The following is a 27,780-nucleotide window of genomic DNA, read 5'->3' as shown; positions in this document are numbered from 1 at the left end:
TCTTAAGAGAAAAAATTAAGTCTGAAATATATTCAGGATTTTCCTCTTAAACTTTAGGAAATATAACATTAACTCTTTTTTTGCCACATTTATGATATCTTATTAAGATATTACAGTGTTTATAATAATTTGATTCATTGTCAATGCACTACATTTGATTTCTTCATATTGCACACCAGTTGTTCGATAGATCAACTAAAAAATTAATAGTAATAACAAGTTTCGATATTTTATATCAAATTCAATCAATAGAACATAACCCAATTCTCTCATTCATGAAGCCAAGCTCTCGAGCAAAGCATACATTTTTTCTGATTGTGGATTCGTCCTATCCTCAGCTCCGAACATGTAAACATGGTTATCGGGATCAAGCAAGTTAAACCCTTGGATCTTTCTGACTCCTCTCTTTAGCATCAATATTTTCATTCTTTCTACATCTTTCCATGTTGATCTAGCAGCATAGAGATTCGCCAGTAGGACATGAGAGGGGTCCAGTTCTAGGAGCTCTTTGTAACCCTTTCTCTGAAATGCATATTACCATAAATTCTACAACCACAAAGTAAATAAATGACAGTCTTTTTTGCAACAAGATATTTTGTAAGTATTTCAATATAATGTTTTGTTTTAAGTTTATACATTATTATACAAATAAAGCAGATGGTTCATATTTTGTATGTGTACATGGCCTATCCCGTGAAACAGATATTTCAGCACGAATGAAGATATGTGGTAGTACATTTTGACATGCACTCATGAATGGAAAATCTTATGTCCATCATGTGCATCGAAGTTTTAAATGCTTATTGCATCCCCATTTTTTTATATATGTTATTTAGGAAATTTTCAGTTAGGATTTTTTTCTCAGATTTGGTTCTATTCTCTCTCAAATTTGGTTTTACTATTTTTATATTAGGTCTTCTTAAGGAAGAAAGATTAATTCTAAAATATATTCAGGATTTTCCTCTGAAACTTTGGGAAATACAGTATTCCAAGTCAATTAATACTCTGTATCATGAAAAATCCTATTACAAAAAATCTCATACATGTCTTCTTATATGTTAACAATTATTTTATGTCACAGGTCAATATATTTCAGTTCTTGCATTTCAGTTGCTGATGATTTCTAAAGCATTACTTACTACGTTTTGTAATAATGCTGCTATATTTATGATTTGAATAGCTCATAAAATCGATCTCTTATTTTCCGGTAGTGATTGAATAAAATTTAGTGCTTTAGAATATTAAGATGCTTAATTTTTTAATTTCTATTTAGCCAAATAAATTCTCTGAGAAGACCATTGCCATATTATTTGTCTAATATGTCCTTCTGTAAAATTTCTCAGCTTCAGTGGTGACTCCTTTCTAGACACTATCTTAAAAGTTTTGTTAGATCGTTGATTATCATGAATCAAAGGTAATTAAATAACTTCATAATTTATTTCTCATAAGATTTAGAGTTGAAATATATAAAAACATCTTTTTTCAATCTTTCAAAGTTTATAATACATTGCATTTTATGTATGAGATTTTGGTTTTTTCACATATATTTATAACGACTCCGCTTCGACAACTACCGAACAAACTACACCTTTAGTAAGTTCTTATTCATATCATACTTCTTAATTTATTAGAATTTAATTGTAAATTTTTTTTCATTGGTTATTACTTCTTCAACATGTAGATTATTTAGTTGTATATCTCTTAACAAACCTATTGTAGAGATTTATATAAAATCTCTATGCAATAAAATGGGAGAGGATTTCAATGAAAAGAATGATCCTATTACTAAGCTCCAAGAAAACAAAAGCCAAGTCCTTATGAATGCACTGAAGCATGCGAAATCTCAAAAAAAAGTAATTTAATCTCTCTTTCTCTATTTATCTCTCTCTCACTCACTCTCTTTTTATATGCACATAACAAGAAAGTATCTTCTTCTTATTTATTTATTGTTTATTTGTCATTCATTTTTTCAATATTCAAGCACTCATAAACTTAAATCTCTCTTTTAATATTTACTTAAGATAATAACATAGTTATAACAATTTGTCTTCCCTAATATATTTTTTTATTTATACTCTTTCATTTATTATGCAGCTACAGATAAATTTCCAAAATTTCATGCAGGTTTCTAGCCAATAGGATAGAGAACACGGAATACGAAGTAGCAGTTGAGAAATTAGTGCATGAAGTGATGAACAAACGTATTGAATGAAAAAGACAACAATACCAGGAACTCATCCAGCTAGAAAACATTTCAGCAATGCTATATATGACCTTTTTGATAAATACTTTCTATCTGATTTCATGGAATCTTAAACTTTACATATGCAGCTGTTTAAACCAGTGATTAAAAAAACGCCGAGTCGAACCGGACTCGCCTGGTTCGACTTGGGAATCGGTACTGGACGTGCCAAATCGATCAAAAAACATGGAATCGCCCGGTTCTAGAGAGAACCGGGTGATTCTGTTCAGTGACTCGCCGATTCACTGTACGGAATCGACGAGTCCCGTGAAGAACACGGGCTGCACAGTGTTCTTCACGAGATTCTTCAAAATTTGTCATTTTTTTATCATTTTTTTTGTTTTTTTTGCCCTGTGATCGAATATGCAGGCTTTATACATATTTTTTCAGCCTTTTCATGGATTAAATGGTGGAGAAATTTTGTTTTTTTTTATCATGAAAGTTGGGTTTTTAGGGTTTCTGCCTTTCCTTGTGTTTCATGCCAAATAGGGCATGAATCTGTGAATATTTGTAGTCATTTTGATCGTAAAGTTGTTCATCAAAACATTATGTTACGAATTTGTGAGAATCATTGAGAAAAACAGTGTAATTTGAAGATTGAAGGTTCGGGTTCACGAAACCAGGTAAGAACTTTGGGTTTTTTTTTTTTTCCGCCATATGATCAACTTTACTGCAGATTTTGAAAATAATGAGTTACATTTGTAGGGTTTTAATCGTTATTGTGTCTTTTATCATGTAACATATTCAATTTTGTTTAATTTGCTCAATTACAGCCTGATTTTTTAGATGAACACAGTGATGTCAATGAAAAAAAATTTTGTTGTTTTTTTTTTCTTTCCGCCTTTCGATTTTTTTTTCATGATATATTATAATTAATGTGTTAGATTTCTAGGGTTTTTAATCGTTATAGTCTTGTTTATAATCATATGTACTCAATTTGATCTGATTTATTCAATTTGAGCTTCATTTTTAGATTCAATGACTGTTGTCAGTGAAGAACTGCGCTTTTTGTTTTTTTGCTCATTTTAATCGATTTGATTTGATTTATAGATGATGATATGTTCAAAATTTAGGGTTTGGATTCCTTATATTGTTGTTTATCAGAAAATGTACTCAATTGGATGTAATTTATTTGCTTGGAGGTGGATTTTTTAGTTAAAATGGCTGATGTAAGATGGCTCTGTGAAGAACACAAATTTTTTTTTTTTTTTTTTTTTTTTTTTTGTAATCCGTTATCGAATTTTTTTTTTTTGTAATCCATTATCGAATTTTTTGTAATCCATGATCGAATTGTTTTTTTGTTTTTTTTTGTAATCCATGATCGAATTTTTTGTAATCCATGATCGAATTTTTTGTAATCCATGGTCGAATTTTTTGTAATCCATGATCGAATTTTTTGTAATCCATAATCGAATTTTTTGTAATCCATGATCGAATTTTTTGTAATCCATGATCGAATTTTTTGTAATCCATGATCGAATTTTTTGAAAATTTGTGATTTTTTTTTTTTAATCCATGATCGAATTTTTTTTTGTAATCCATGATCGAATTTTATGAAAATTTGCTGTACTTTTTTATTTTATTTTATTTTATCCATGATCGAATTTTTTGAAAAATGATGATTTTCTGAAAAAATGTAAAAATCGTGACAAGGTTTAGATTATCATGAGGTATTAAACCATATTTTTAATTTTTATTGTCAAAGTTTTTGTTGAAAAAATTGTATGTTGATAGATTATTTATGCAAAAAAATGCATGTTATTATATTTTTAATGCAAAACTGTATTTTTTTAATCTGTTGTTAATGCATTTTTTAGTTGGAATAACTTATGTTAGGTGGCTCTGTGAAGAATTGTTTTTATTTGTTTTTTTTTTTTTTTGTACATGATGGATTTTATTTTAAAAATCATGATTTTTCGAAAAGATGTGAAAATAGTTACCAGGTTTTGATTATCATGAGATATTAAACCATATTTTCAATTTTTATTGTTAAAGTTTTTGTTGAAAAAATTGTATGTTGATAGATTATTTATGCAAAAAAATGCATGTTATTATATTTTTAATGCAAAACTGTATTTTTTTAATCTGTTGTTAATGCATTTTTTAGTTGGAGTAACTTATGTTTGGTGGCTCTGTGAAGAATTGCTTTTTTTTGTTTTTTTGTTTTTTGTACATGATGGATTTTATTTTAAAAATCGTGATTTTTCGAAAAGATGTGAAAATAGTGACAAGGTTTTGATTATCATGAGGTATTAAACCATATTTTTAATTTTTATTGTTAAAGTTTTTGTTGAAAAAATTGCATGTTGATAGAATATTTATACAAAAAACATACATGTTATTATTTTTCTAATGCAAAACTGTATTATATTTTTTATGTAGTTTTGCATTAAAAATGTATTTTCAATTCTTATAATTTTGAACACAAAAAATGCATGTTAAATTGTATTATCGTGTGGAATTAAAGTGAATATCATTGTAAAAAAATCGTGGCATATATGACAATTATATTATTTTACATTTTTTCAATTTTATTATTAATTTTTAAATACAAAAAATGTATGTTCTTGATAATTGAGTTGTAGCCATGTTTGGAGCTTGCATTTTGTTTTATATTATCTTGTATGTTTGTAATTGATATGTACGAAAATATTATTGTCAATAGAGGTATTTTGCAATAATAAATAACGACAAATATGACTACATGAACTACCCTAACATATTATCACTACACATGGTGATTATTTTTCTTGTTAAACTGTCAGGTTAATTTTTAACTTTTTACATATTAAAACAGTTGAATCATGTCAAGATCTGCAGAAGGCTCTGCATGGCAACATGGGGTCAGACTTGATCCCAACAAAAAAGACAAAATTATTTGTAATTACTGCCAAAGAGTGATAAGTAGTGGGGTACATAAGTTTAAGCAACACTTGGCAGGGGTTAAGAGAGATGTTTCTGTATGCAGTAGTGTCTCTAGTAATGTAAAAAAACAGATGGCGGCAATTCTTAATACTAACAAAGGTAAAAAAATTGCCAAATATAGGATGAATAAGGAGATAGCTAGTTTATATACGCTATCGAGCATGAATGATACAAAAGAGCAATATAATAATGACCTAGAAGAGTAATATAATAATGACCTGGACATGGCCACAAGATTGAGTTTACATGAACAATATCAGAGGGAACGTGGGTTTAGAATGCCCGGTGGGTCTAGCTTAGACATGCATGTTGGGTCTAGCTTAGACAGGCCCAGCTTAGACATGTATGGCGGGCCCAGCTTAGACATGCATGACGGGCCCAGCTTAGACATGCATGACGGGCCCAGGTCGAGCATGTATGGCCGGCCCAGCTCAAATATGTATGGAGGGGTTAGTAGCAGTATGTGTCAACAAGAATCAAACGTTGAAGAAATAGTTCCTCACTTATCTAGGAGTGCCAGTATTGCAGGTTATGGTCTTATAGACCCATTTCTCTCAAAGCCTAAGTCACAACAGATGACCCTAAAAGGCATGGTTAAAAGTACAAAAAACATGTTGGGGAGAGATCTAAAGGTGGACTTCATTCGGGAATCTGAAGGTGCATTAAAGAGATTGTTTACCTGTGAAGAGTAGTTAAATGACCGCCTCTCGAAGTCCAGTACCGGTATAAAAGTGGACGGCATAGTCTCAAATAGGAGGTTCTGGTCTCGATGTTCCAGTGTCGTAGAGGCCACTGCCCTTTTGGTCACGGTGTTAAGAATGGTGGATGCTGACAAGAAAGCTACCATGGGGAGAAGTGTAGTTTTGCTAGCAAAGTGATCGAGATTATAGGACGGAGGTGGAACACCAAATTTGGACGTCCAATTCATTATGCAAGTAAATATATATTTATATCATTAGAATGTTTCATTGTAAATTATTTTTTTATGAAATTTTAAATGACATTTCTCTATTGATATATTTTCCAAGTTACTTCTTCAACCCAAAATTTTTCTATTTGACACCTGAACATCCCCACAAGATTATGGAAGGGGTCAGATACATTATTGCCAGGTTAGAGAGATGCCATCAAAACCAGGTAGCAGCAGTACAAGAGGTATTATTTAATGTTTGGGTAAGAACTTTATTGAGTTGTTATATTTGTGAGAAATAATGCACTAAAACGAAATATACTTGTTTTAGCTTGCTATGTATAGGGATGCTATAGGATCCTTCAGAACTAGACTTGCCAAGAATTTTTGAACTAAGATGGATCCAGGTTATCCCCTAGCTAATATTTTGTTCATTCATATATTTAATCTTCTGAATTGTTCTTGCCCTTATAATGTTTTTTGCATTTTAATACAGCTGAATGGTGGGAGATATATGGTACTGATGCACCTCACCTAAAGATGATAGCAATCAAGGTGCTCTCCCAGACATGTTCTGCTACTGGCTGTGAGCACAACTGGAGTACTTTCCAATGGTTGCACACTACTAGGAGAAATCGACTCGCTTCGGAGAAGCTTCATGAACTAGTCTACGTTCATTACAACTTAAACCTCCGAGAGCGACAAATAAGAAGGAAGCTTGAAGACTATGGGCCGATAGACTTAGACACAATATTTGTCACAGACACAGAAAACCAATGGGTAGTAGAAGAGGATGAGCCAGTGTTGCACAAGAGAGCGTTTCTTGAGGCTATCGATGAGGAAGATCTTGAAGAAGGTGATGAGCAGCATGAAAGAGGAAGCAGTCAGCCAACGTATCCACAATTCGTCGAAGATGTCGGTGATATTGCACCTAATGAGGGAGAGTGTGAAGGGGGTCTAAGGGAAAATGAGAGAGATGATGATTCCGAGGCCACCCTATCCCATCCATATTATTCACATATTAAGTCCCAAAAACAACAGGTTAGGGATGAGCACGACAGTGTAGGTGAGCATGAAGGATAGACAAGCTTCGGGGATTCTGGATTGGGAACACAACAGAACACTCAGGGATTTGGATATAGTCAGACGCTTGCTAATATCGATGATTCGTTTTTAGATCGAATCAATGAATTGTCAAACGAATTCAATAAATGGCACCAACGTGACCAAGAAGCAGAACGACGCCGTCTGTCATTTTATTTTTAGATCGTATGTTACTAATTGTATGCTTTATTATAGTCCATGTATGTTGATATACTTATTCCATGATAATTCAATGTTTATCCTTTTGTGTGACGTAAATTAAATGGTAAATAGTAATTCATGTAGGGAAAGAACATATCAATATTCGCATATTCATGCAAAGAAATGAAAATTCTCAATGGAGTACCCTCATTTTTTATTGAATTCCTAAAAAACAATATTTATAATGAATTTTAATAATTTTTTCGTATTTGTTTGAAGCTTTAATATGACCGATTCACCCGATTCCCGATCCGGATCGCCGATTCACCTATCCGGATCGATTTTTGAGGTGCCCAATCCAAGTCACCGATCCGTTTTTTAAACCATTGGTTTAAACAGTTCCGTTTATGTAAATTCCGTACGCAACTTCGTGACTATATACTTTCTATGTCCAAATTGCTCTTCATATGTATTTCAAGCTCATTTTCACAAACCTAAGGCCTTACAAATATTGAAATAAAGCTATATTTGCCTACCTATATCTTTTCATATATCGGTCCTACTTGACGTAATCAAAATTTATGAACTACACATTTTCATGTGCTTCTCACACTCCTTGCACCTCTACATTTTATTTATCATGTTTCAAATCTTCTATGCTCATTTATATGCATTTATGACTAAGTCACAGTTATATGCCTTAGATAATTTCTAATGAATGCATGTGGAGAGAGGGCAGTGCAGATCATTTTTTGGTAAGGTAATTACTGAAAAACCAAACATTTAAGTAAGATGTTAGAAGGCTCCTCAATCAACTTGCCTCCGATATGCACCTCTGGTTCCATTTTGGTTCACATCCTCTTATTTGAATGGTTACCTATCCTATCGAAAACAAACTTCAAATTTCATTCACCAGAAAGGCTCTAATAGATGATGTTTCATGTGGAATACGATAGGAATAGATACATTGAAATACATTGACCTAAGATTCAATTGCATCACACAGAGATTACGTGTCAAGGGCATCTAACACCATTTGGAGCATAGTTATTTTGTCTCTTGAGTTAGTTCATTCTACATTTGGGAGATAAGCCACACAAAGGTGACACTCATAAAGAACAAGAAACTAATTCATATCGACAATACCAAGTTCAATTATGCTATTCGAAATAATTCTTTATAAGTAAATAAAGAAGAAATAATAGCTTAAGATTATAAAAAAGTTAGTCTCAAATAAAATACATTCCTTTTAATCATACAAAGGACTACAAGTGACAGCAACGAGTGATAAAAGAAATCATGTTAATGCATTATCTTATGTGTAAACCCTAGGGACCTTGATTTTTTTGGCACGTTACAAAGAGTTTCTAACATTTAAGGAATGAGAAAGCATTCAAAGGTGATACACCGTCATGCGGAGCACGTGCCCCCCATACAAATCAACAAACTTCAGTTCTTGCATTTCAATTGCACTATAGTCGTTAAGCGTTACTTACGTCACTAATCATCATGCGTCATGGTAATTAATTAAATTCTCATTTGCAGAAAATATTAATCGTTGAGCGCTATTTACATCACTAAATATGGCTCAACGAGGTTTTGGAGGCAATAAGTATCACTCTCTTATCATTTTCTGGCAATGCTATATGGCAGGGTTCAAAAAATTGGAGATCTAATCCGGAATTGGGTAATTTGAATCGGAAATCGCCGAGGACATTCCGGATTAGGCATAAAAATGGGATTTGTTCAAGTCTGATGAAAAAATCGTCGATTTTTTAGTTTTTGGGGCGAGTCTCACCGATTCCTTGCATAAACAGTGAAAAAATCACATGATTTTCACTTTTTGTTGTATTATTGCTCACAATAATGCATCAAAACGGTATAAAACAGCGGATTGAATTCAAAGTTTTGAAAAAAACTGTCTGAGTTCTAAAAATTTCCGCCATTTGATGAATTACATGCAAATTATAGAGTTTTTTTTATCAATATCAGAGGGTTTTAAAATTTCAAAATGTTATTGAGAGGATTATAGTCGTATTTTTTCTGATTCAACAATTAATTTGCTTGATATTTGAAGAAATCAAGCTCCAGAAACGTTTTTTATTACGATCCGCCAAAGTGATGATTTCTACTGAAATTGAGCACCATAGTGCATGATATCTTAAGGTTTTTTTTTCTCATGAAGTTCTTCAGGTCATTTTGTAAGTTGTAAGTTATTTTTATTATTAACAAATTTTTGTTCATCAATTTATGAAGAAATTGTGACTGATTCTTGAAGAACCCTAATTTTCATATAATTTTCCCCACTTGATTAATTTTAGACGAAATAACTAGTTTTTGTAATCAAAATCAAAAGGTTTTGAAGCTTAAAGTGTTATTTAGAGTATTGTAGTCATAGTTTTGGTGATTAAACATCTATTTTGCTCAATTTTTGAAGAAATCAAGTTTTGGCAACATTTTCTGAAAATGTTTTTCGCTGAAGTGCTGATTTCAACACAAATTGGTACCATTTTAAATGCCATTGGAGGGTTTTTGAAGCTCATGATGTTCTTCAAATTATTGTGTGGGTTATTTACTTTATTAACAAAATTTCGTTCATCAATTTTTGAAGAAATCGTGGTTTTGTGTGAGTTATTTACTTTATTAACAAAATTTTGTTCATCAATTTTTGAAGAAATCGTGGCTGATTCACGTGTACCTGAAGAACCCTAAATTTCGAATAAAATTTTTTGATGAATATAAGTCGATTTAGATCGAATTGATCTGCATTATTTCAATCCGTATATTTATTAGTAACATGATTTACCATATATATATATATATATATATATATATATATATATATATATGAATTTCCTTGCTGAAAATGCTGTGTAAATAAGGACTTCCTTGTTGAAAAAGCTCAGTGTATGAATATTCTTGAATCTAGGTACATAATTAAATTTCTTTGATACATCAAATTCATGTATGTTCTTATTTCTATCAATATAAGAATAGATTTTTTTATCTATTTTCTTATAATTATAATCATAATTATAATTAAATTTCCGTGATACATCAAATGCATGTATGTTCTTATTCTCTCAGTATAAGAATAGGTTTTTTTTCTATTTTATTGTAATTATAATCAAATGATCCAATTCTATGTCATGAATGCAGTTTTATCATGCATCAAATATATTTTTATCATGCAATAAAACCTTGTATTTTTTAATTTTATCATCAATTTTTTTTTATGCACTAAAATGTATCTTCTTGAATCTAGATACATAATTAAATTTTGATTGATACATCAAATGATTGTATATTCTTGTTTCTCTCAGTATAAGAATCTATATATTTTTTTCTATTTTTCTTCTAATTATAATCTAAGATCTAATTATATGCTTCATTGTAGTCCATGTATGATGATATAATTCATTCATGATAATTCTATGCTTCTCTTTTTGTGTGATGTAAATTTAATGGTTAACAAATTTATATAGGGAAAAAACATCTCAATATTCGTATATTTATGCAAAAAAATGAAAGTTCTTAATAGAGTACCCTATTTCTTATTGGATTCCTAAACAACATTTATAATGAATTTTATTAATTTTTTTGGATTTTTTTAAGGCTGAATCTGACCGACTCGACTAATTCCCGATCTGAATTACCGACTCACTAATCCGGATGAGTATTTTAGGTGCCCAATCCAAAACACCGATCCGTTTTTTAAACCACTGCTATCTATCGATCCTTTGAATGTTGTGGATAACAACAAGCAATTCTCTTGTGATTTTCTTTTTTTTTTGAAGTGGTTCTTTTATGCGTAACTAGTTATTTAGGTTCATAACTTCATTTCAGCCAAGTGCTTGTTATTCAATGCATAGTAATTTGAAAGCGTTTTTAACCATATGAAATGGATGACTTCCAAAAATAGCACTAAAACTTGTGGATGCTTCACCAATTTCATCACAGTTATGAAGAGACATCAATAAAACAAAATATATTGGTTGAGATAACATTATACTTTGTATTGAGATCACATATGTCCATCTGCCATTTTTGCATGTGTATTTGGTGTACGTCTTTTGTGAATTTTGAATGCCTGAAAACATGCGCTCAATTATAACTTATAGGTGATTCAAAAAAGTTGATCTATGAAAGGTTATAACCTAAACCAATGCTGTCAATAAATAGATTTTTATGGTTGTCTATTTATTTTCCACTGCTTACATAACGGACCCATCTGTGTGTAACTTTCCTGTATTGATAAGCAAAGCACTTTTTCCATGAAAATATCTTTAATATGGTAATTTTCCCATCACACATTCATATTCTAATTTTTCTCGGGCATTTGTCAAATTCATAGACGTGAAACGCATAGCACGTGACCCCAAACTAATATATATATATAGGTGCAGTTGGCATACGGATGCATCCGTAGCTGTAGAGATAAGGTGCACCATCAAATTTTATCATGGTATATAATTTTGATATAAAATGCTCTTAAGATTATCTCAAAATCTATTTTTATATCTAATTATAAAATTTTAAATTTCAAAAATAGTTAAAATCAAATAGATCTATAAACATGTGAAAATCTTGAAAATAGATGGTATAGGTAATATGTTGTAAAATGCACTATTTATGAGACTTGAAATCTTTTTACTATTCATGATCATACATCTCAATGTTGGGATGATCAATCAAAAGGTTTTTCAACATTAAAACTACCTTTTCTGATGGATTTTTGAAGTGCATTTGTAGCTCTACATTATAAGATTGCAACCTTATATAAACCTTTTCGTGTATACATATATATATATATATATATATATATATATATATATATATATGAAACACTACGCAACACCGTCTAAAATTCATCGCGAGGTCACGATTGTCTAATAGTGTTTTATTTTTCATTTTTTTTCTACAAATCGAAAGGGTTGATATTTAAAACATATATTCATCAAAAATAGGGAAATATTCAAAAATTATAAAAAAATATTTTACATAAAAAAATTGATCAAAATACCCCGAAAAGTTTCGATGGTATTTTGATCAATTTATTTTTCGCGGATAAATTTTTTTATATTTTTATTAAATACACCTCAGTAAGATGTACATACCCTCCAAATTTCATGTCATTCCGATTTGTAGAAAAAAAATGAAAAAAATAAAATACTACTGGATAATCGTGACCGCACGATGAAATTTGAACGATGATGAACATAAGCGAAATCACTATTTATTTTCGCCTAAACGTTGGAAAGACTTTTCTATATATATATATATATATATATATCGACAGAGAGATGCATAATACAAGCCGCATAATTATAAATAAGATGTACAAGAGCCATTAGTATTTACCCAAAAAACACGTAAACTTGAGTATAAGTCATCCAAGTCATATCCCTTATTCTTCATCATAGGGGAGGCCCCATGATCATCACATAAACTGCACATAAAGCATTAGACCAGCTGAACATCATGCTTTATGCCCTTCATCTGCTTGTTTCTGAATAAACGATGCAAGAGATTGGTCAGGGTCAAAGGAGATATTAAAAATAACACTAGAAATCTTGTCATGAAAATAATAATATCTGATCCATATGTATTAGTTTTTTGTGAAGCACAAGCATGTTAATGTTGAAAATTTATTGAATTCTCAATTCCAAGAAAAGTTACGGTAAACATCCAAGGGACAAAGGGAAAACCGTAGTCCATTGGGGTGAATGAGATCCAACCCACACATGTTGTCATGGGTCTCACACTCTTCAACATCCATCATTTCATCGACCCGGAGAGAATATGAGTACATCGTAGTCCACTGGATTATGGTACAAATGTATTATGAATATACACCATATTCCATGGGATTATAGTGCCTCTCCCAATTCCAATAAAATCAGTTTTCAAGAAAATTTTTTCAAAGATAATTGTCGATAAGCGTATCAAACATAAATAATAACCAAGGCACCCAAATTTTATTAACAGGGATGCCCAATCATGCAAAGCTATAAGCATAATTTCCATCAAATTCAGCTTTAGCACCACACGCAGCAAAACACAACCACTTCTAAAATAAAAAATGTCACCCTTCACTCTGCACCATTATCCCTTTAGACTTGAGGAAGTTAACTTTACCTTCCCCTAATAAACCATTGATCAAGAAATTTCAATGCAGTTTCTTCTTCTTTTTAATGTTAACTTGGGACCTCTAGACATAACCAAAGGTGTTAGATTTTCGGATGACAAGAAAATAATCTCCATTTTTCAATAGATAATCCCTCTATCAATGTTTTAAACTGTTCAGGTGTTCAAAGAATATTGGTTCTCCAAAAAAAATTCATTCGAGGCCAAAAACAACATTTAAAAAAGTCCCTGCCTGACTCAGATTTTTTCGCTCGTGAGATTTTCAGCTGACCTTGTCAACTCAACCTTCTTTGTATGCACACGCATCTCTGTCTCTCATCCGCTGACCCCCCCCCCCCCCACCCCCCTCACTTGACTGAAACTCATTATTAATCTCTAAAAGCAGCTGGAACTCTGAGCCACATGGAACTCTGGGCATTTCTGCTATTACCAAAGAAATCACAGAAAACGATGAGGTTTCTTGAATACTAAACTGGGCCATCTAGTTTGTTACCAAAAACCAGTGCCATTAACTGTCATTTTCCATAATAAAGCTAGACTTTATTCCGTGCATTCATGAATTTTTCTTAAATTATTTTTCCAAATTTTCCAATTTAGTCCCTCAAATTTATCCATTTGAGGTCAACCGTGGCACCCCTTTCTGCAACTCTCCTGTGACAGTTGCAGAAACTTTATTTGGTTTTTCTCTCATGTGAAAATTTCCTAAGCCACACGTTGCTGGTGCAAGAGGTCTTTGTAAAGCACCAGATGGTTTCTCTCACCTCTGGTGAAATTTTCAGGTTGAATGTTTCTAGAGGGAAAATCTGGTTTTTTTCTTTTCTTTTTCCTTCTTTGTTTTTCTCTTTTCTGTGTGTGTGTGTGCAATGAGAGATATGGAGTACTTGGGTTTAGTGTGTTTGCTTTGCTCAAAGAAGAGATCTCCCTTGTTTCTATCTCCTCACTCTTCCTATGCAACCAGAGAGTTCATGAACACAATAAAACAAAATAACCAAATTTCTAAATTCAGTGTGAAAAAACTTGCAATTTTATTTGATGAGAAGAGACGTAAATGATGCATCCAAACTGGGCCTAAGAGATACAGCAATTATCAATATAAAAAAAAAAACATTGGAGACTGAAATGACGTAACCACTTCCTCGACAAAGCACCTTTAACCAAATGGTCCAAGGACCATAATGTGCACATAACCCAGAGGACGATCACATTATTCCCTAAGATCCACAATGAACACAAAAAAGGGATTATGGGAGGAAGGAGCAAACGAAAGGAAAATACAAGGAATACCCATGAATTGAAATAGTAAAAGGCAGCTTAAAAGCTCAATAGCCACACCATTGAATAAACCAAGAAACCTTAAGGTTAGAAGTCCAAAAATGACCTCAAGTTCACATAATAACCTCCTATTTATAGTCTTTAACCCTAACCAAGCACAATCTGGACCATCTATTACAAACTTCAGATCACAACTGTCAACAGAAAGTAAGCAAGCAATAAAAGACAATCTAGTCCAAAATGCCCAAATAGATGAAACTACCCCTGATTTGGTAGCTGCACATTGAAAGCTACTCAGTCCTCTACAGACTTTTTTGACAAAATCAATTGTCACAACTGGTAGACCGAGTTGGGACATTATAGGGTTCCAAAAGAGCTTTCCGTAGAGTACCAATGAGCCCAATTTTGAGCTAAAAGCAAAAAGTTAAGGTAATTTTGAAGGCACGCTGCTCACAATTCGATTACATCAATCTTCCCTGGTTGGGGAGGACTAGCCATCGACTCCTGCTTGGCCAAGAACTTCCTCCATGCTTCATTATTGATCTGCTTTAAGTCTTCGATTGATGTGTTCTCTTACTCTGGCTTACCATTCCACTAAAGTAGGTATCGGTTATATGAACCATGCCGAGTGGCGATGGTCCGAAAATCCAAAACCCGGTGAATGGTTTGGACAACTTGCTTAGGCAATTGAGTTTCCCACTCGGGTTCACCTATCCTCACAGGTGCTCCAATGATACTCGTAAAGGTCTAACAACATTGCAAACAGGGAACACATTCATCAATCTCCCCTAGCTAGGGAAGACTCACTCACGAGTCCTACTTGGACAAGAACTTCCTCCTCCTCATCGATCCACTTTAAGTCTTCTTCTAAGATCCATGTGTTCTCTTGCACTTGCTTACCCTTCCGCTAAATTAGGTATCGGTTATAAGAACCATGCCAAGTGGCGATGGTCCGAATATCCAAAACCCCATGAGTGGCTTTGACAACTCGCTTAAGCACTTAAGCTTGCCATTTAGGTTCACATTTGCTCACAGGTTCTCCATGATAATCGTAAAGGTTTGCAACATTGAAGACAAGGAATACGTAATACCCTTCAGGAAGCTCAATCTGGGATTTGCAACCTATTCATTGCAGCATTCAATAGGCACCGATCTTCTTATGCTTAATCTTATGATAGGTGCTGACCAAAAGCGTTCTCGCCATAGGCACGCCATCACCAGAACACCTTCATTATAGTCTTTCTCTTGTCAGCATTGGTCATGTCATTATACTCTCTCTCATCGGTGTTGGTCATGTCATTGTACTCTTTCTCTTCCTTAATACTTTTGATATCAAGTCCATGTTAGCAAATAGTGCTCCCATTTAACAAAGTTTGGGTGTCTTTGGTTTTGTTGGTTGGTCCAAAGGAAGTTCCTTCTAGCTTCTCTACGTTGTTGATGGAGGTTGAAGGGAGTTTGAAAGGTGAACAACAATAGTATGTGAATGAGTTGGGGTATGAATTGATAAGGGTAACTCCGGGGTAAGGTAGGTTTCTAGATTCCAACTATTAAATTTGGACATGGTTTTCTCGATGGGGTGAGTTTCCCTTGAAATAATGGCAAGCCTGGATGTTGTGAGGACAATTCCAATAGGTTACAATTTAAGAATTACCTAATTTAGAGTTCATTTATTGTAAATTCCCACTTGAACCTATCAAAGGCCTTATGGAGGTCAAGTTCTACATGCAGAAGGTGCTCCAGTTTGTTTTTAACCATGCTATGGACGAGTTTATGGGCAATTAAGGGTTGCTTAAGATACTTCTACTATGGAGGAAAGCACCTTGATTGGGGCTAATGATCAAGGAGAGAAACGATTGAAATCCATTAGCGATGATTTTGCAAATCACCTTGTAGATGAGATTGCAAAGGCTAATACATCTGAAATCAGCCACAAAGGGGATGCCTATTTTTGGGAGCATGAGAGTGATCAAGGTTTTTATTGAGGTTTGATAATCATTTTTTCTTGGAGGTGTCCTTTATGGCTAGAGAGATTTATGGTCCTACTCTGTGCCAAACCCATTGGACAAATTAGGGGTTGGGGGAGAACTAGTGTTTTAAAATCGCCAATCCGGATTGGAATCGCCCGATCCGTATTGGAAATTGGAGGGGCCAATCGGGTTCCCATCAAATATTGGGAACTGGCCGTGTCCCCTTCAAAGCCAGTTGGTTCGAGCTGGTCCGTACCGGTTCTCTGACAAAACCGGCTATTTTGATTTTATAGAACAAGTTCTGACGTTAGAGAACCTATTCACTTATTTTTTAATATATTTTTAGATTTTTAAATTTTTTCCCTAATTTTGTTTAACTTCGTATTATAGTGAATCGGATCACTCAACCAATTCGCATTTTCCTTTATTTTCAAACATTTACTTTGTCTTTTATTTTTTGAAACACTTTTTTAGTGGTAGAGGGCCCACTCTACGAATTTAAAACTCTAACAATTTTACACCATTCACATGAAGCTTTAGTTGTCCTCCCTACCACACCCTTGTTCACGTGAATCTTTAGTTGTCCTCCACGTGCTGGCTACAACTTGTGTTGTATGGAGTGACAACCTCTTCCACTAAAATTCTCTGTCTACTGACAACTTCTTCCATTAAATTTGTTCTATATAGCTTCTTTCAAAAATCAAAACTCCTAAGCCAATACAAAAATAAAATAAATAAATTCAATAAGAGAGATTAATTTTATTGCCATGTTGCATTTTAAATTTTATTTTGATTATAAAATGAATTTAATAGACAACAACACTCAATATGAGACAAGTTCTCATTATTTACATATTTTTTACACAATAATGAAAAAACCATAATGCAATGGCCACTATTTCTTTTAGAAACCTAAAAAACTAGATTTTGAGAAATTATAGTGATTTTTTAAAAACATTTTGAGGCTGAAACAGCCGGTCCAGCCGATTCTCTGATACAAGTCACCGATCCATTGATCCAACACAGTTTTTGCGGTGGCCAATTTGGGTCACCGATCTGTTTTTTAAAACCTTCGGTAGAACCATAGAGTCCTGGCGATTGAACTAAGACTCATGAAGATGGTTTTGATTTCTTCGAAATTTACATCCCTCAAAAGAAGCATGTTTTCTTTTGCAAAAATTTGAGAACCGTAAGGAATTTTAAATGAGAGGGCAACGGGCTACACATTGCCAAGGAGGTAATTGTAGAAACCAATGGCTTCTTGGACAAATATTGTCTTTGTTATTGGTGGTTGAGCCATCTTGTTTTTTAAGCTTAGATATTGTGGAAAGATACCTTCTAGTCATGGATTTGGAGAAGAAGCAATGGATATAAGAATCCCTTTAGGGCCTGTTTGGGTACCTGGATTGGACTCTCCAGGATAAGGCTATCCAAGTATTGGGTCCTTATCCCTTGTTTGGGTAACACATTCATGCGTGGTTAGCTGAATCCCAGAGATTGGCTAATCCACATTTTTGGGCCAAAAACGTGGATAATGCTATACCGCCAAAATAGGTGGCAAAGGGCTATCCACGGTTTTTTGGATTGACCAATCCATGTCGGACCCGAAATTTTTCAAGTTATTTAAGTTAATTTGAAACATTGAGGTCCACGAATCACAAAGACATCTTACTTAAATATTATATTACATATAATACAATAAATATTTATATTTTTTTATAATAAAATATATATTGATAACATAAATATAAATATGTAATATATATACCATAATATAATATGTAATATAATGTATTTTATATTTATTTTATTAACGTATATTTCTCCACCTCCTAAAAAAAAAGTCGTTTCGTTACATAATATAATATACTTTTTATATTATAATATATGATATTTTTATATCATATATAATACAAATAATATATTTATTATATAATGTATATAATACGTATATTATATATAATATATATTATATATTAATTATATAACATACAATATATAAATATCATAAAATATATTTTATATATATATATATATATTAAAATTATATATGAAATTTATATACAACTATATGTTATATCGATAGAATTCTATAGATACAGAATAGATTAATAAGTAATAAAATAAAAGAATATATAAATTAAAATTAAATGGAAATAAATAATAATAATATAATGAAGAAAATAATGAAATAGGTACATAATGATCAAAATTAAATAGTTATAAACGTATTAGTATGAAGCTTAATATTTATTCTTATTATTCTTACTCTTCTTGTTATTCTTACTCTTATTTTCCCTTACTTTTTTATTATTTATGATTTATTCTTCCAGCCACATTCTATTTTTTATCCATGTAGTACCAATTTAAGACAATGTCTTATTTCTTTTATTTTTCACAACATGAATATTGACAATGGTGTACTCAGCCGATATAATTTGATCGTAGATAAACATATCTATTTCCTCCAGTCCATAAGTTTAGTTCGATCCTTTACTTCACTCAAACAATTGGTGGCCCTATCCACTATCACAGACGCAAGAAATATCTTTTATTCTTAACGGAATTGACATTCAATATATTAAGAAATATTAATAAAATGAATATAATAGTATCTAAATATCATATATTATATAATACAATTACATTAATAAAATAAATATAAATATATAATACATATATTAAATATAATAGTATATAATATATTTTATTTTATTATATGTATTATATATTTATATTATAATATATTATATACATCATAATAATAAAACATAATATAATACAAATTATATTATATATAATTTATACTATTATATATTTATATTATTGTATATTATATACATCATATTTTATTATATATTTATATATTTATATATTTATATATTTATATCTTTATATCTTTATATAATATATATTATATATTTCCTCTATTATATACATCATATTTTATTATATATTTATATATTTATATATTTATATATTTATATATTTATATATTTATATATTTATATAATATATATTATATATTTCCTCTAATGTTATATACTATAGTATAATATAAAATAATTACTTATCTAAAATATTATTTATATATTATATATTAATCATTATTGCAATATAATTTATATATTAAGGACACAATAGAAAAGAATAAGGATTTCGTTTTAGTTAAGAAATAATATTGATGTTTGGAATCAATAGGAGAAGTTAACGAGTATAAAATTAAATGTAGCATAGTAATACAAAAACTGCAACTGAATATCCATGGATTCACATCTTCCAGGCAATCCAAACAGTGGACAAGCATATTCCTTGTTTCTTATCAGATGCTATCCAAACAGCAGACACCCCTATCTAGGGACAAACCAATTCCAGGATAACCCAATTCCAGGAGAAGCCTATTCCCAGAATAGGCTTATCCCGGTACCCAAACGAGCCCCTAGATTATCCAGGCTTGCCTTGACTTTAGATGCCAAAAAGAAGCCTCATTAGTGACAGCTTCCAATTTGGAGTTTCTTTTCTTCATCTTGAAGTTCAGGTTTTGTTGGATGGGACTCAAGTTGTTCTTGTATCAACTTTAATCGATATTATAATTGCCTGATTGCAAGATGACCAAAACCAAAGGTCTTAAAGTTTCACTTTTTTAGGGCCTTTCTAATATTTTTAAAAACAATGCACAACCGTTTAATTTTTTCAACCCAACTTCTTTTGGCGATATCCTCATAGTCTCTTTGCTCGAACCACATGTTGAAAACTTAAAAGGTTTAGGACCCCAAATCTATAATTTGTTCTATTTGTAATTGTATGGAGTTCTAGTCCGAGATGAGGGTTCAAAGAAATTGATATGTAAGGCTTTACGATCAAATGGAAATTCAGGTCATCTTTTATTTGAACACAGAATCGGCCACCTTCAATTTTATCACAGTTTTCCACTATTCTATAGGGGGTCTTCTAATTTCATAGGGTTTTTTCCAAAATTTCTCTAGGAAACTCTACCTTAAGGATAGAATCACGGGTTTGTGTTTTTGGATAAAATTCCTAACTTCGTCCAATTGAATGGGGTCATTGAGGCCCCTTACGTTCCATGTGACAACACTTAGTTTTTTCTAGGAAAATATTTTGTATTAGAAGGATTAGGAAGCTTGGAGGATATGGTATAATTTGTTTGCTCTGTATTAAAACTTGGGGAGAGACTATGAGAGAAGGGTGAGGGATTGTACCTTTGAGGCTTCTCATGGTTGTTTGGAGTGTTGCAATGGCTCCCACTCGAAGTCAAATCTCCTTTTTAGTGTCCTAGGGATGAGCTGGATCATACGGGACATTTCTCGGGTTTTAATTTGCATTTCCACAGATTTTTAAGACTCATCTGGGGTGACTGCATTTGTTTGGGCCCTTTTTTGGCAATTTCTAATTGTGCGGACTTCTATGGATTACCAATTTTATCGAGGAAACACTTTATCGATTGGATCCAAGGAAGCACCAAAAAAACCTTTGATGAGGATGAATTGGATCCAAGTGGACGTGTACTGCGAGGATGCACTATCTCTATCTTGAGCAATGGACTGCGATGTAATTTGAGAGGAAGTGAGGGGCTTGACAAGCCTTTTTCCTTTGGAATGCTCTAGAATTCTATAAGAAGTAGGTGCACCTGCATTCCTTGATTATTTTAATTTGAATTTTCAACGAATGGCACCAAAATTTTCTCATTTCTAAAGAACCCAAAGTAGAAAATCTCATTAAAGTTGGACCTATCCATGTGATCCAATTGGTTTACTTCCCTGGAGAAAATCTTTCTTTCACGGGAAATTCGTACTTTCTCACCAAGTAAATCCGATCTTTCACAGGAAATTCCTACTTTGTAGTTGGAGAAATCCGATTTTCCAATGATCTGGTCATTTCTTTGTACAATTCCAGCCATTTTTCTACCCTTTGTATGGATTTGGTCCTTTTTTCTTCTTGTGTAGCTTTTCCTTTCATTTATTTTCTTTTTCTTGTTCTTTTCCTCGCCAATTCAATGGAGTCACAAAGCTTGTTGGTTGCTTCGCCACCATGAATAATTTTGCTCTTTTCTAGTTATTGATCTATTTCTATGTCTTGAAGTGACATGAATTTGTTTCAACTCAATTCTTTGATTGGACAATTTTTCCATTGTTTCATGAATGTTTTCTTTTCATGACTTTTCAAAGTTTGACTTCACCCCTTCTGTGTTCTTTTTTCTTCAGTCCTGGTTTTTGTTCGACACTGCAATTCAATGTGTCCAAGGTAGGCAGGTATTACAAAACTTTGGCTTTGGCACATCTTCGAAGACGATTTTCTTCAGGGAAAATCCCATGGCTTTCCGGCATTGATTTCAATAGCAATGGGCAAGCTCAAGCTTCGATCTACTTCTACAAGCACTCGAGCATAGAGGCTTGCTTTGTGCTCTCTTGTTGGTTGGTCCAAATTGATGGTATGCCCAATCGATCACCACTGCAATGGGTCCAATGATCCTAGGATGCCAAAAGTAGACTTGGAGTTAGGTAATCTGATCCAAAGTGAGGGATTGCTTCAGTTTTAATTCAGAAAGAGCACCTCCTATCCATCGTTCTAGCTTGCTAGACAAATAACATGGTCCTCGACCTAGACCATTTTTGAGGTCCTCCCGGTTATCAACTCTTATGATTAAGTGAATGTTTCCCCTTAGATCAGCCTTAAAACTTTTCTGTAATTCCAGATTGTATGCAGTCTCTTGATTGTGAAGTTCCATGGTGGACATGGACCATTGAAGTAGCCTATTAAGAAGGTTTTGAATCCATCCATTGCCTCATCAATGATTGCTGAGGGAGATGAAAAATTACCTTCCTTCATTTCTTTGCACAGGGGCAAAGGTGTATTGCTCAAATATAGGAAGTTTCCTCTCCCCAGAGAGCACATTTATAGTTGGTCAAGCTTGCTACCATTTCTTAAACTGCTTTCTAGTTGGCCCATGTAATTACATTCTCCATTGCTAATCTGCTTTCTTGTTGGCCCATGTGATTAGATTCTCTAAATCTCATTATATGGAGGTCCAAAGTGGATACAGATTTCACATGCCCACCAAATAAAGCATGTTTTCCACCACATCTGCATGGCACAATTCCCAGAGGTTCTAAGAAGTATAGAATAATCTCTTCTATGTGGTTTCGCACTCCTCAAACTCCAGCCTTTCCCAAAGCTTTCATGGAAATACCATCAAAATTTAAATTTGCACAGCCCGCTGTGGTTAACTCCATAATGCAGACCTCTTGCATTTGTTCTTTGCACCCCCAATAGTGGATTTCCACAGGTTGCTAAAATCTATTTCCCTACATCCCCAAACTCCTTTCTATATAAAGCCCATGAAGTTGCAACTTCAATGCTCTCGGTTACTAGTTCCATCCATGTCCTTTTGAACTTTTCCCTTGCCCTTTTAGAGCATTCTATTTGAACCAAATCGTACCTCCTAACCGGTGCTATATCACATAAGTCTACTTTCCCTCATCGCGTATTGAAGCCATACCTAAGTTCACTCAAATAATATTCATTCCCAATTCTATCATTTCTTGTCTTGCCACTCCTCCATCTCAACATCCTCATCTCAGGTACATTGATCCATTCCTTCCAAGCCATAAGTACCATAATGTGGCAACTATATTCAGTATCCATAGCAAAGCAGAGATGTACCATTGCTAAAACAAACCTTCCACAATTTGTCACATAACCCACTCAAATTTGACAGATTGAAAATAAGAAGCCCACACTTTATGAGCCACCTTGCAGTTAATGAAAAAGCATAACACTGATTCTTCATCATGCTTGCACATTATATATCTATTCAATATGGGAATCCCTATGTTCATAAAATGATCGATCATTAGGGCCCTGTCCCAAAGAGATACTTAAGTAAATGGTTGCATCTTCAATGGTGCTAGTACACACCGTGCTCTCCGAGAGATGGCTTCAGCTTCATTGATATTTGACGCACTTATCAAATTGCAGAACGATTTCAACGTGAAAACACCTTCGTGTTGCAGAGGGTTGAAACTTCAGGTAGTTCATGATCCACAAAATGTCTTCTAAAGCTCATATTCCAGATGTATTTTCTCCCATTTCCTCTTGGATTTAGCAAATTATGGCCTCTTCATCAAGGTCAGACGCCAAGATGAATAGATTTTAGGGTTGCGCTTCAAGTGTTGTATTATTTATCCACAAGTAATGCCATATCTAATCTTCCTACCTTTCCCCACTTTGTACCTGGAGTGTTTGATGAAGTTCTTCTGAGCTCACTGATCTCATGTCATGCTCCATAGGACCTGCTCAGTCTATTCTTTACCTTTGTGAACCAGCCAAGCTTGTCCATTCGATAACACCTTTATATTACCTTTCCCCGAAACTTTTCTTCGTGGTTCACAAATCTCAGCCATCACTGTCCCAATTTTTATCTTCCATTACAGCCTCATAGATCATCTTCTTTGCTTTATTTCCACTGTATACCTATCAAAAGAGACATCTCCCTCAAACTTAATACACGTGCTCAGTTCATTCTTAAGCATACAGATCAATCCTTAAAACATATTCTTAAACAACAGTTGACTTCAAAAATCTCTATTGCTTCAGTCATTTGTTAATATCTGCTTCTTTTCTAACCATTGCTTCCAGCTTTTTTTTTTTTTCTTTTTGTGGTATACTTCTCTGTATTTATGTACCTTTGTGTATACCTCTATCACTTTCTACAAGGTGAAATATTTAAAAAAAAAAAAGAGAAAAAGAAAAAAAAAAAAAAAAAAAGAAAAGAAGACGAAATACAAACCTCTCCCAATTACTGGCCCATGAAAAGTGTAAGAACAAAAGCTTTCCTAGTAAAGATGATATCTAATACGCATATTCAGCTTCTCAACCACCCCTACTGATATTCAAAACAGACACGGCATGTGAAAGCATGCTTGACATTGAGTATTTGATAAGCATGATTCCACAAGCCAAAGCAAGAAGAATCCCCTTCCATTAAGAAGCCGAAAACTAGGTAAGCAAATATTCTCCCAACTGCCCTGTAATGTCACCCGTAACCCAAAAAAGATAACCACTAAACCCGCTCTCAATATGCACAAACTCCTCTTGACCCTAACAGTCAGTTTTTTTGCACAAATGGCATTCATGCTCCCAAGAAAAAACTCCTCAGCAAACTTTCCAACATTCCGCTACCCGAATAGGTCATGGTTCCTAAGCCCTTGATTGTAGCTTTGGTCCTCCATTACATCACAACACCTTGTTATTCTCCAATGTTCGCTGGCCATTCTATACCAACTTAGCCCAATGATTACCCCTCAACACATTGCTAAATCCATTGTTGAGAGGGGGCAAAACGAAATTAGTCCATTGGTTTCCACCACAAACTCCCATCATGTCACCAACATCTTCTCTTAAATGTGTTGCTTCCATCACATATGATACCTGAGCTTCTCTTCTTGGCTTTCAATAGAATCAAGCATACGAAGCCTTTCAAGATGACCATCATTAAGGAGAGAAGCTCACCAACACCATCCATCTCAACACAATATTGCTAAGCACAATCAATAGTGTGAAGTGTTTGGTTGACTATTAGAATAGTCTGAAGAGATGAAGGGCACTATGAGAAATTTTGCCGACAAGAATAGGGTTACATTGGAATATTTAAGGGCATAAAAAAAAAAGTGGGGAGAGGGGCTTTGCAATGTTAAAGGCAGTTATGGTTTTTCTTATTGTTTCTCTCCCTCGTTTATTTTTGCAACCACACCGCTCTTGTTTGTGCAAGGGAGAAAAAAGAGGACAGAGAGAGGAGAGGCTTTCTACAACATTAATGGCAGTTAGGTTTTTATTCTCTAGATTATTTCTCCTCCTTCTTCCTCTCTTTTTTTTTTTTTTTGTTTCTTTAAAGGGGCTTATGTACTTTTTTTTACGACTACAAATTTCCTTTCTAAAGAGGTCTTATGTTTTTAATTTCTTTCTTCTTCTTAAAGGTGATGGCACTAGGCGGGCACCTAGGCCCGCCTTGGGGCAGCCTAGGCAATCGCTTAGGCACATGGCCCCCCAAGGCAGCAAACCAGGCCCCTTCAGTTTGATGGGCTGCCTAGACAGCCTAGGTGGTCAAACTTTTTAACATTGTACCTACCTTTTCCCATTATCAACTTTAGTGTATTATTAGTTTCAAACATGGAACAGATCTCCAAAGAACTTGAACCACAACATAGACTAAATAAATCCTTTATAGCATTTAAAGCAACATGCTAGCTCTTAAGCCACAGATTTGAGACACCCAACCTCCTCATGAGTCCTTCTGCTTCACAATAATGTTATCTCACCCAAAACTGCATTGCCATCACGGTCTAGTAAACCATCACTGTTTCTCATAAAATAAAACTTAACCATAAAATTCCTGATAAAAGTAAACAATTGATTTAACGCACTCAAGCTAACCACCATCTTTCCTCCTTTTCATCATTTATCGTAGTAAAAATTTTCCAATAGAGTATATAAAGGGATTGCTATGTGCACCCCCATCAAAAACATAGACCTGAATACGAACAACATGGGCTGGCTAAATTCTCCATAGCAGAAATCTCCTAAACAAACTAACCCTCAGATGTTCCTTGAGCTAATTATAAAAATGATAAAAGAATAAGAAACAGTTTCAAAGAGAGATTTACAGAGAGGTATTTGGTGATAATTTTTCCATCATGAAATTTCTTGGATAATAAACAAACATCCACAATAACATATTAATCAGATATTGTTTGGCCAGTGAAAAGTAAGCAGGAAAAAAAGGGACAGAATAATAAAATCATGTTTGAATAACAAAAATAAATAAATAACAACTAGCAAAAAATTGATAGGATAACTAATCAGCAAGACAACTGGATTGATCAGATAGATGATGTCGCCAAGACATTTAAAGAAAATATTGCGACAAAAAAAATGAATGAACACAAGAAATCCATAAACAATAAGAAATGAAAAATAATACATGGCCAAACCTTGTCATCTTTCTCCTTCTCCTTTTCCTGCTCCATCTTCTTCTTCATCTTCTCTAATCTTTCGCTCTCCATTTTCTTCAATCCATGCCAAATACATCAATAAAAAAAAATGGGGTCAAATATAGCCAAAAGTCTCAGCAAATATTGCAAAAAAAATGATTCCCATCTAGAAAATTCAATCAAAACAACAGCGATCAAGGCTCCAAAAAAACAAGGAACATAATGATTTTCCCACTCCATTATCTTCAATAAAAAAAATACAACCAAAAAAAATCCAGGAATTGAGTCAAATGTAAACCATAATGAATCTTTATTTAACTATTTCCAAAAGAAAAAATCTTAGTAAATGTTACATAAAAAACATCAGATATAACTGTTGAGAAAAAATGAACAAGAAAATGGAAGAAAATACCTGGATATAAACCTTTTCAGCTGCTCTTTCTTCCTCACTGAGAAGCCTTCCCTTTCCATCGCTGAAGTAGCGGGGAACTCTAGAAGATCCTTCCATCGAACGGAGGTGGGGTAACTTGGAAATTAAGCTCCTGCACGCCATTACAGTCACTCTCTTGTTACAGCCGGTTCTCCAGTATTTATTGTGGGGCGATGCTCTCAAAACCGGGAGACAAAACCATATGAGGGTTTTGGAAACCAGATTAAATGCCAGAAGTGGGGACCCATTTGGTCATTTTCGCTAGAATGCACGAGAATCCTCCTTTGGCAGTGATTACCAGCCGCTAAAACATATAATAAAATAAAATGAAAAACCGCCCCGAAAACCCACGCATGGCCCCTACTATTTTTTATATCATATCACTAATGTAAAACCTTTTTTTCTTTATCCCAATTCCTAAGTAAAACAAATAACTTTTCTTTTTATGACAATACCCCTCCCTAAATTCGTATTTTCCTTTTATGTTTTATCCCTATAGAAACCAGTATGGTACAATGCCCGCACACATATTAATGAAGTTGGTCCAGCACAGTGTGTGCTAGACTGACTCCTAACCACTATTAAAATCGGTCAAGAACGACTTCATTATTTATAATAATGTCGGTCCAACACAA

At 33.4% G+C, this 27,780-nt stretch overlaps 2 protein-coding genes across 2 annotated transcripts; one reads left to right on the top strand and one right to left on the bottom strand.

Moving 5' to 3' along the window:
* The first annotated feature begins 3,337 nt into the window (after positions 1-3,337).
* LOC148779784 (uncharacterized) lies at positions 3,338-7,385 on the top strand. Its single transcript, XM_088852119.1, has 3 exons — positions 3,338-6,322; positions 6,409-6,484; positions 6,574-7,385. Exons 2-3 carry the CDS (start codon positions 6,475-6,477, stop codon positions 7,158-7,160), a joined length of 597 nt encoding a protein of 198 aa, XP_088708245.1. The 5' UTR covers positions 3,338-6,322; positions 6,409-6,474; the 3' UTR covers positions 7,161-7,385.
* A 5,241-nt stretch (positions 7,386-12,626) lies between these two features.
* On the bottom strand, positions 12,627-27,495 carry LOC105421491 (F1F0-ATPase inhibitor protein). Its single transcript, XM_011628999.3, has 3 exons — positions 27,128-27,495; positions 26,716-26,790; positions 12,627-12,831 (listed from the first exon to the last, which is right to left on the bottom strand). The coding sequence occupies exons 1-3, from the start codon at positions 27,266-27,268 to the stop codon at positions 12,802-12,804; spliced, it is 246 nt and encodes an 81-aa protein (XP_011627301.1). The 5' UTR covers positions 27,269-27,495; the 3' UTR covers positions 12,627-12,801.
* Positions 27,496-27,780: the final 285 nt, after the last annotated feature.

This window comes from Amborella trichopoda, chromosome 11 (genome assembly GCF_054954075.1).
Source record: "Amborella trichopoda isolate Santa Cruz 75 chromosome 11, AtrichopodaSantaCruz75HAP2 v2.0, whole genome shotgun sequence".
In the NCBI taxonomy this organism is placed as follows: Eukaryota; Viridiplantae; Streptophyta; class Magnoliopsida; order Amborellales; family Amborellaceae; genus Amborella; species Amborella trichopoda.
Note: the sequence above shows the minus strand (reverse complement) of the source record. Positions and strands in the feature narration are given on the sequence as shown.

Coding starts and splice junctions, on each gene's coding strand:
- LOC105421491 (XM_011628999.3), bottom strand. CDS start 27,268: ATGGCGTGCAGGAGCTTAATTTCCAAGTTACCCCACCTCCGTTCGATG. Junction 26,791..27,127: donor CTGAAAAGGTTTATATCCAG/GTATTTTCTTCC, acceptor CATGGATTGAAG/AAAATGGAGAGCGAAAGATT. Junction 12,832..26,715: donor AGAAGGAGAAAGATGACAAG/GTTTGGCCATGT, acceptor TCGTTTATTCAG/AAACAAGCAGATGAAGGGCA.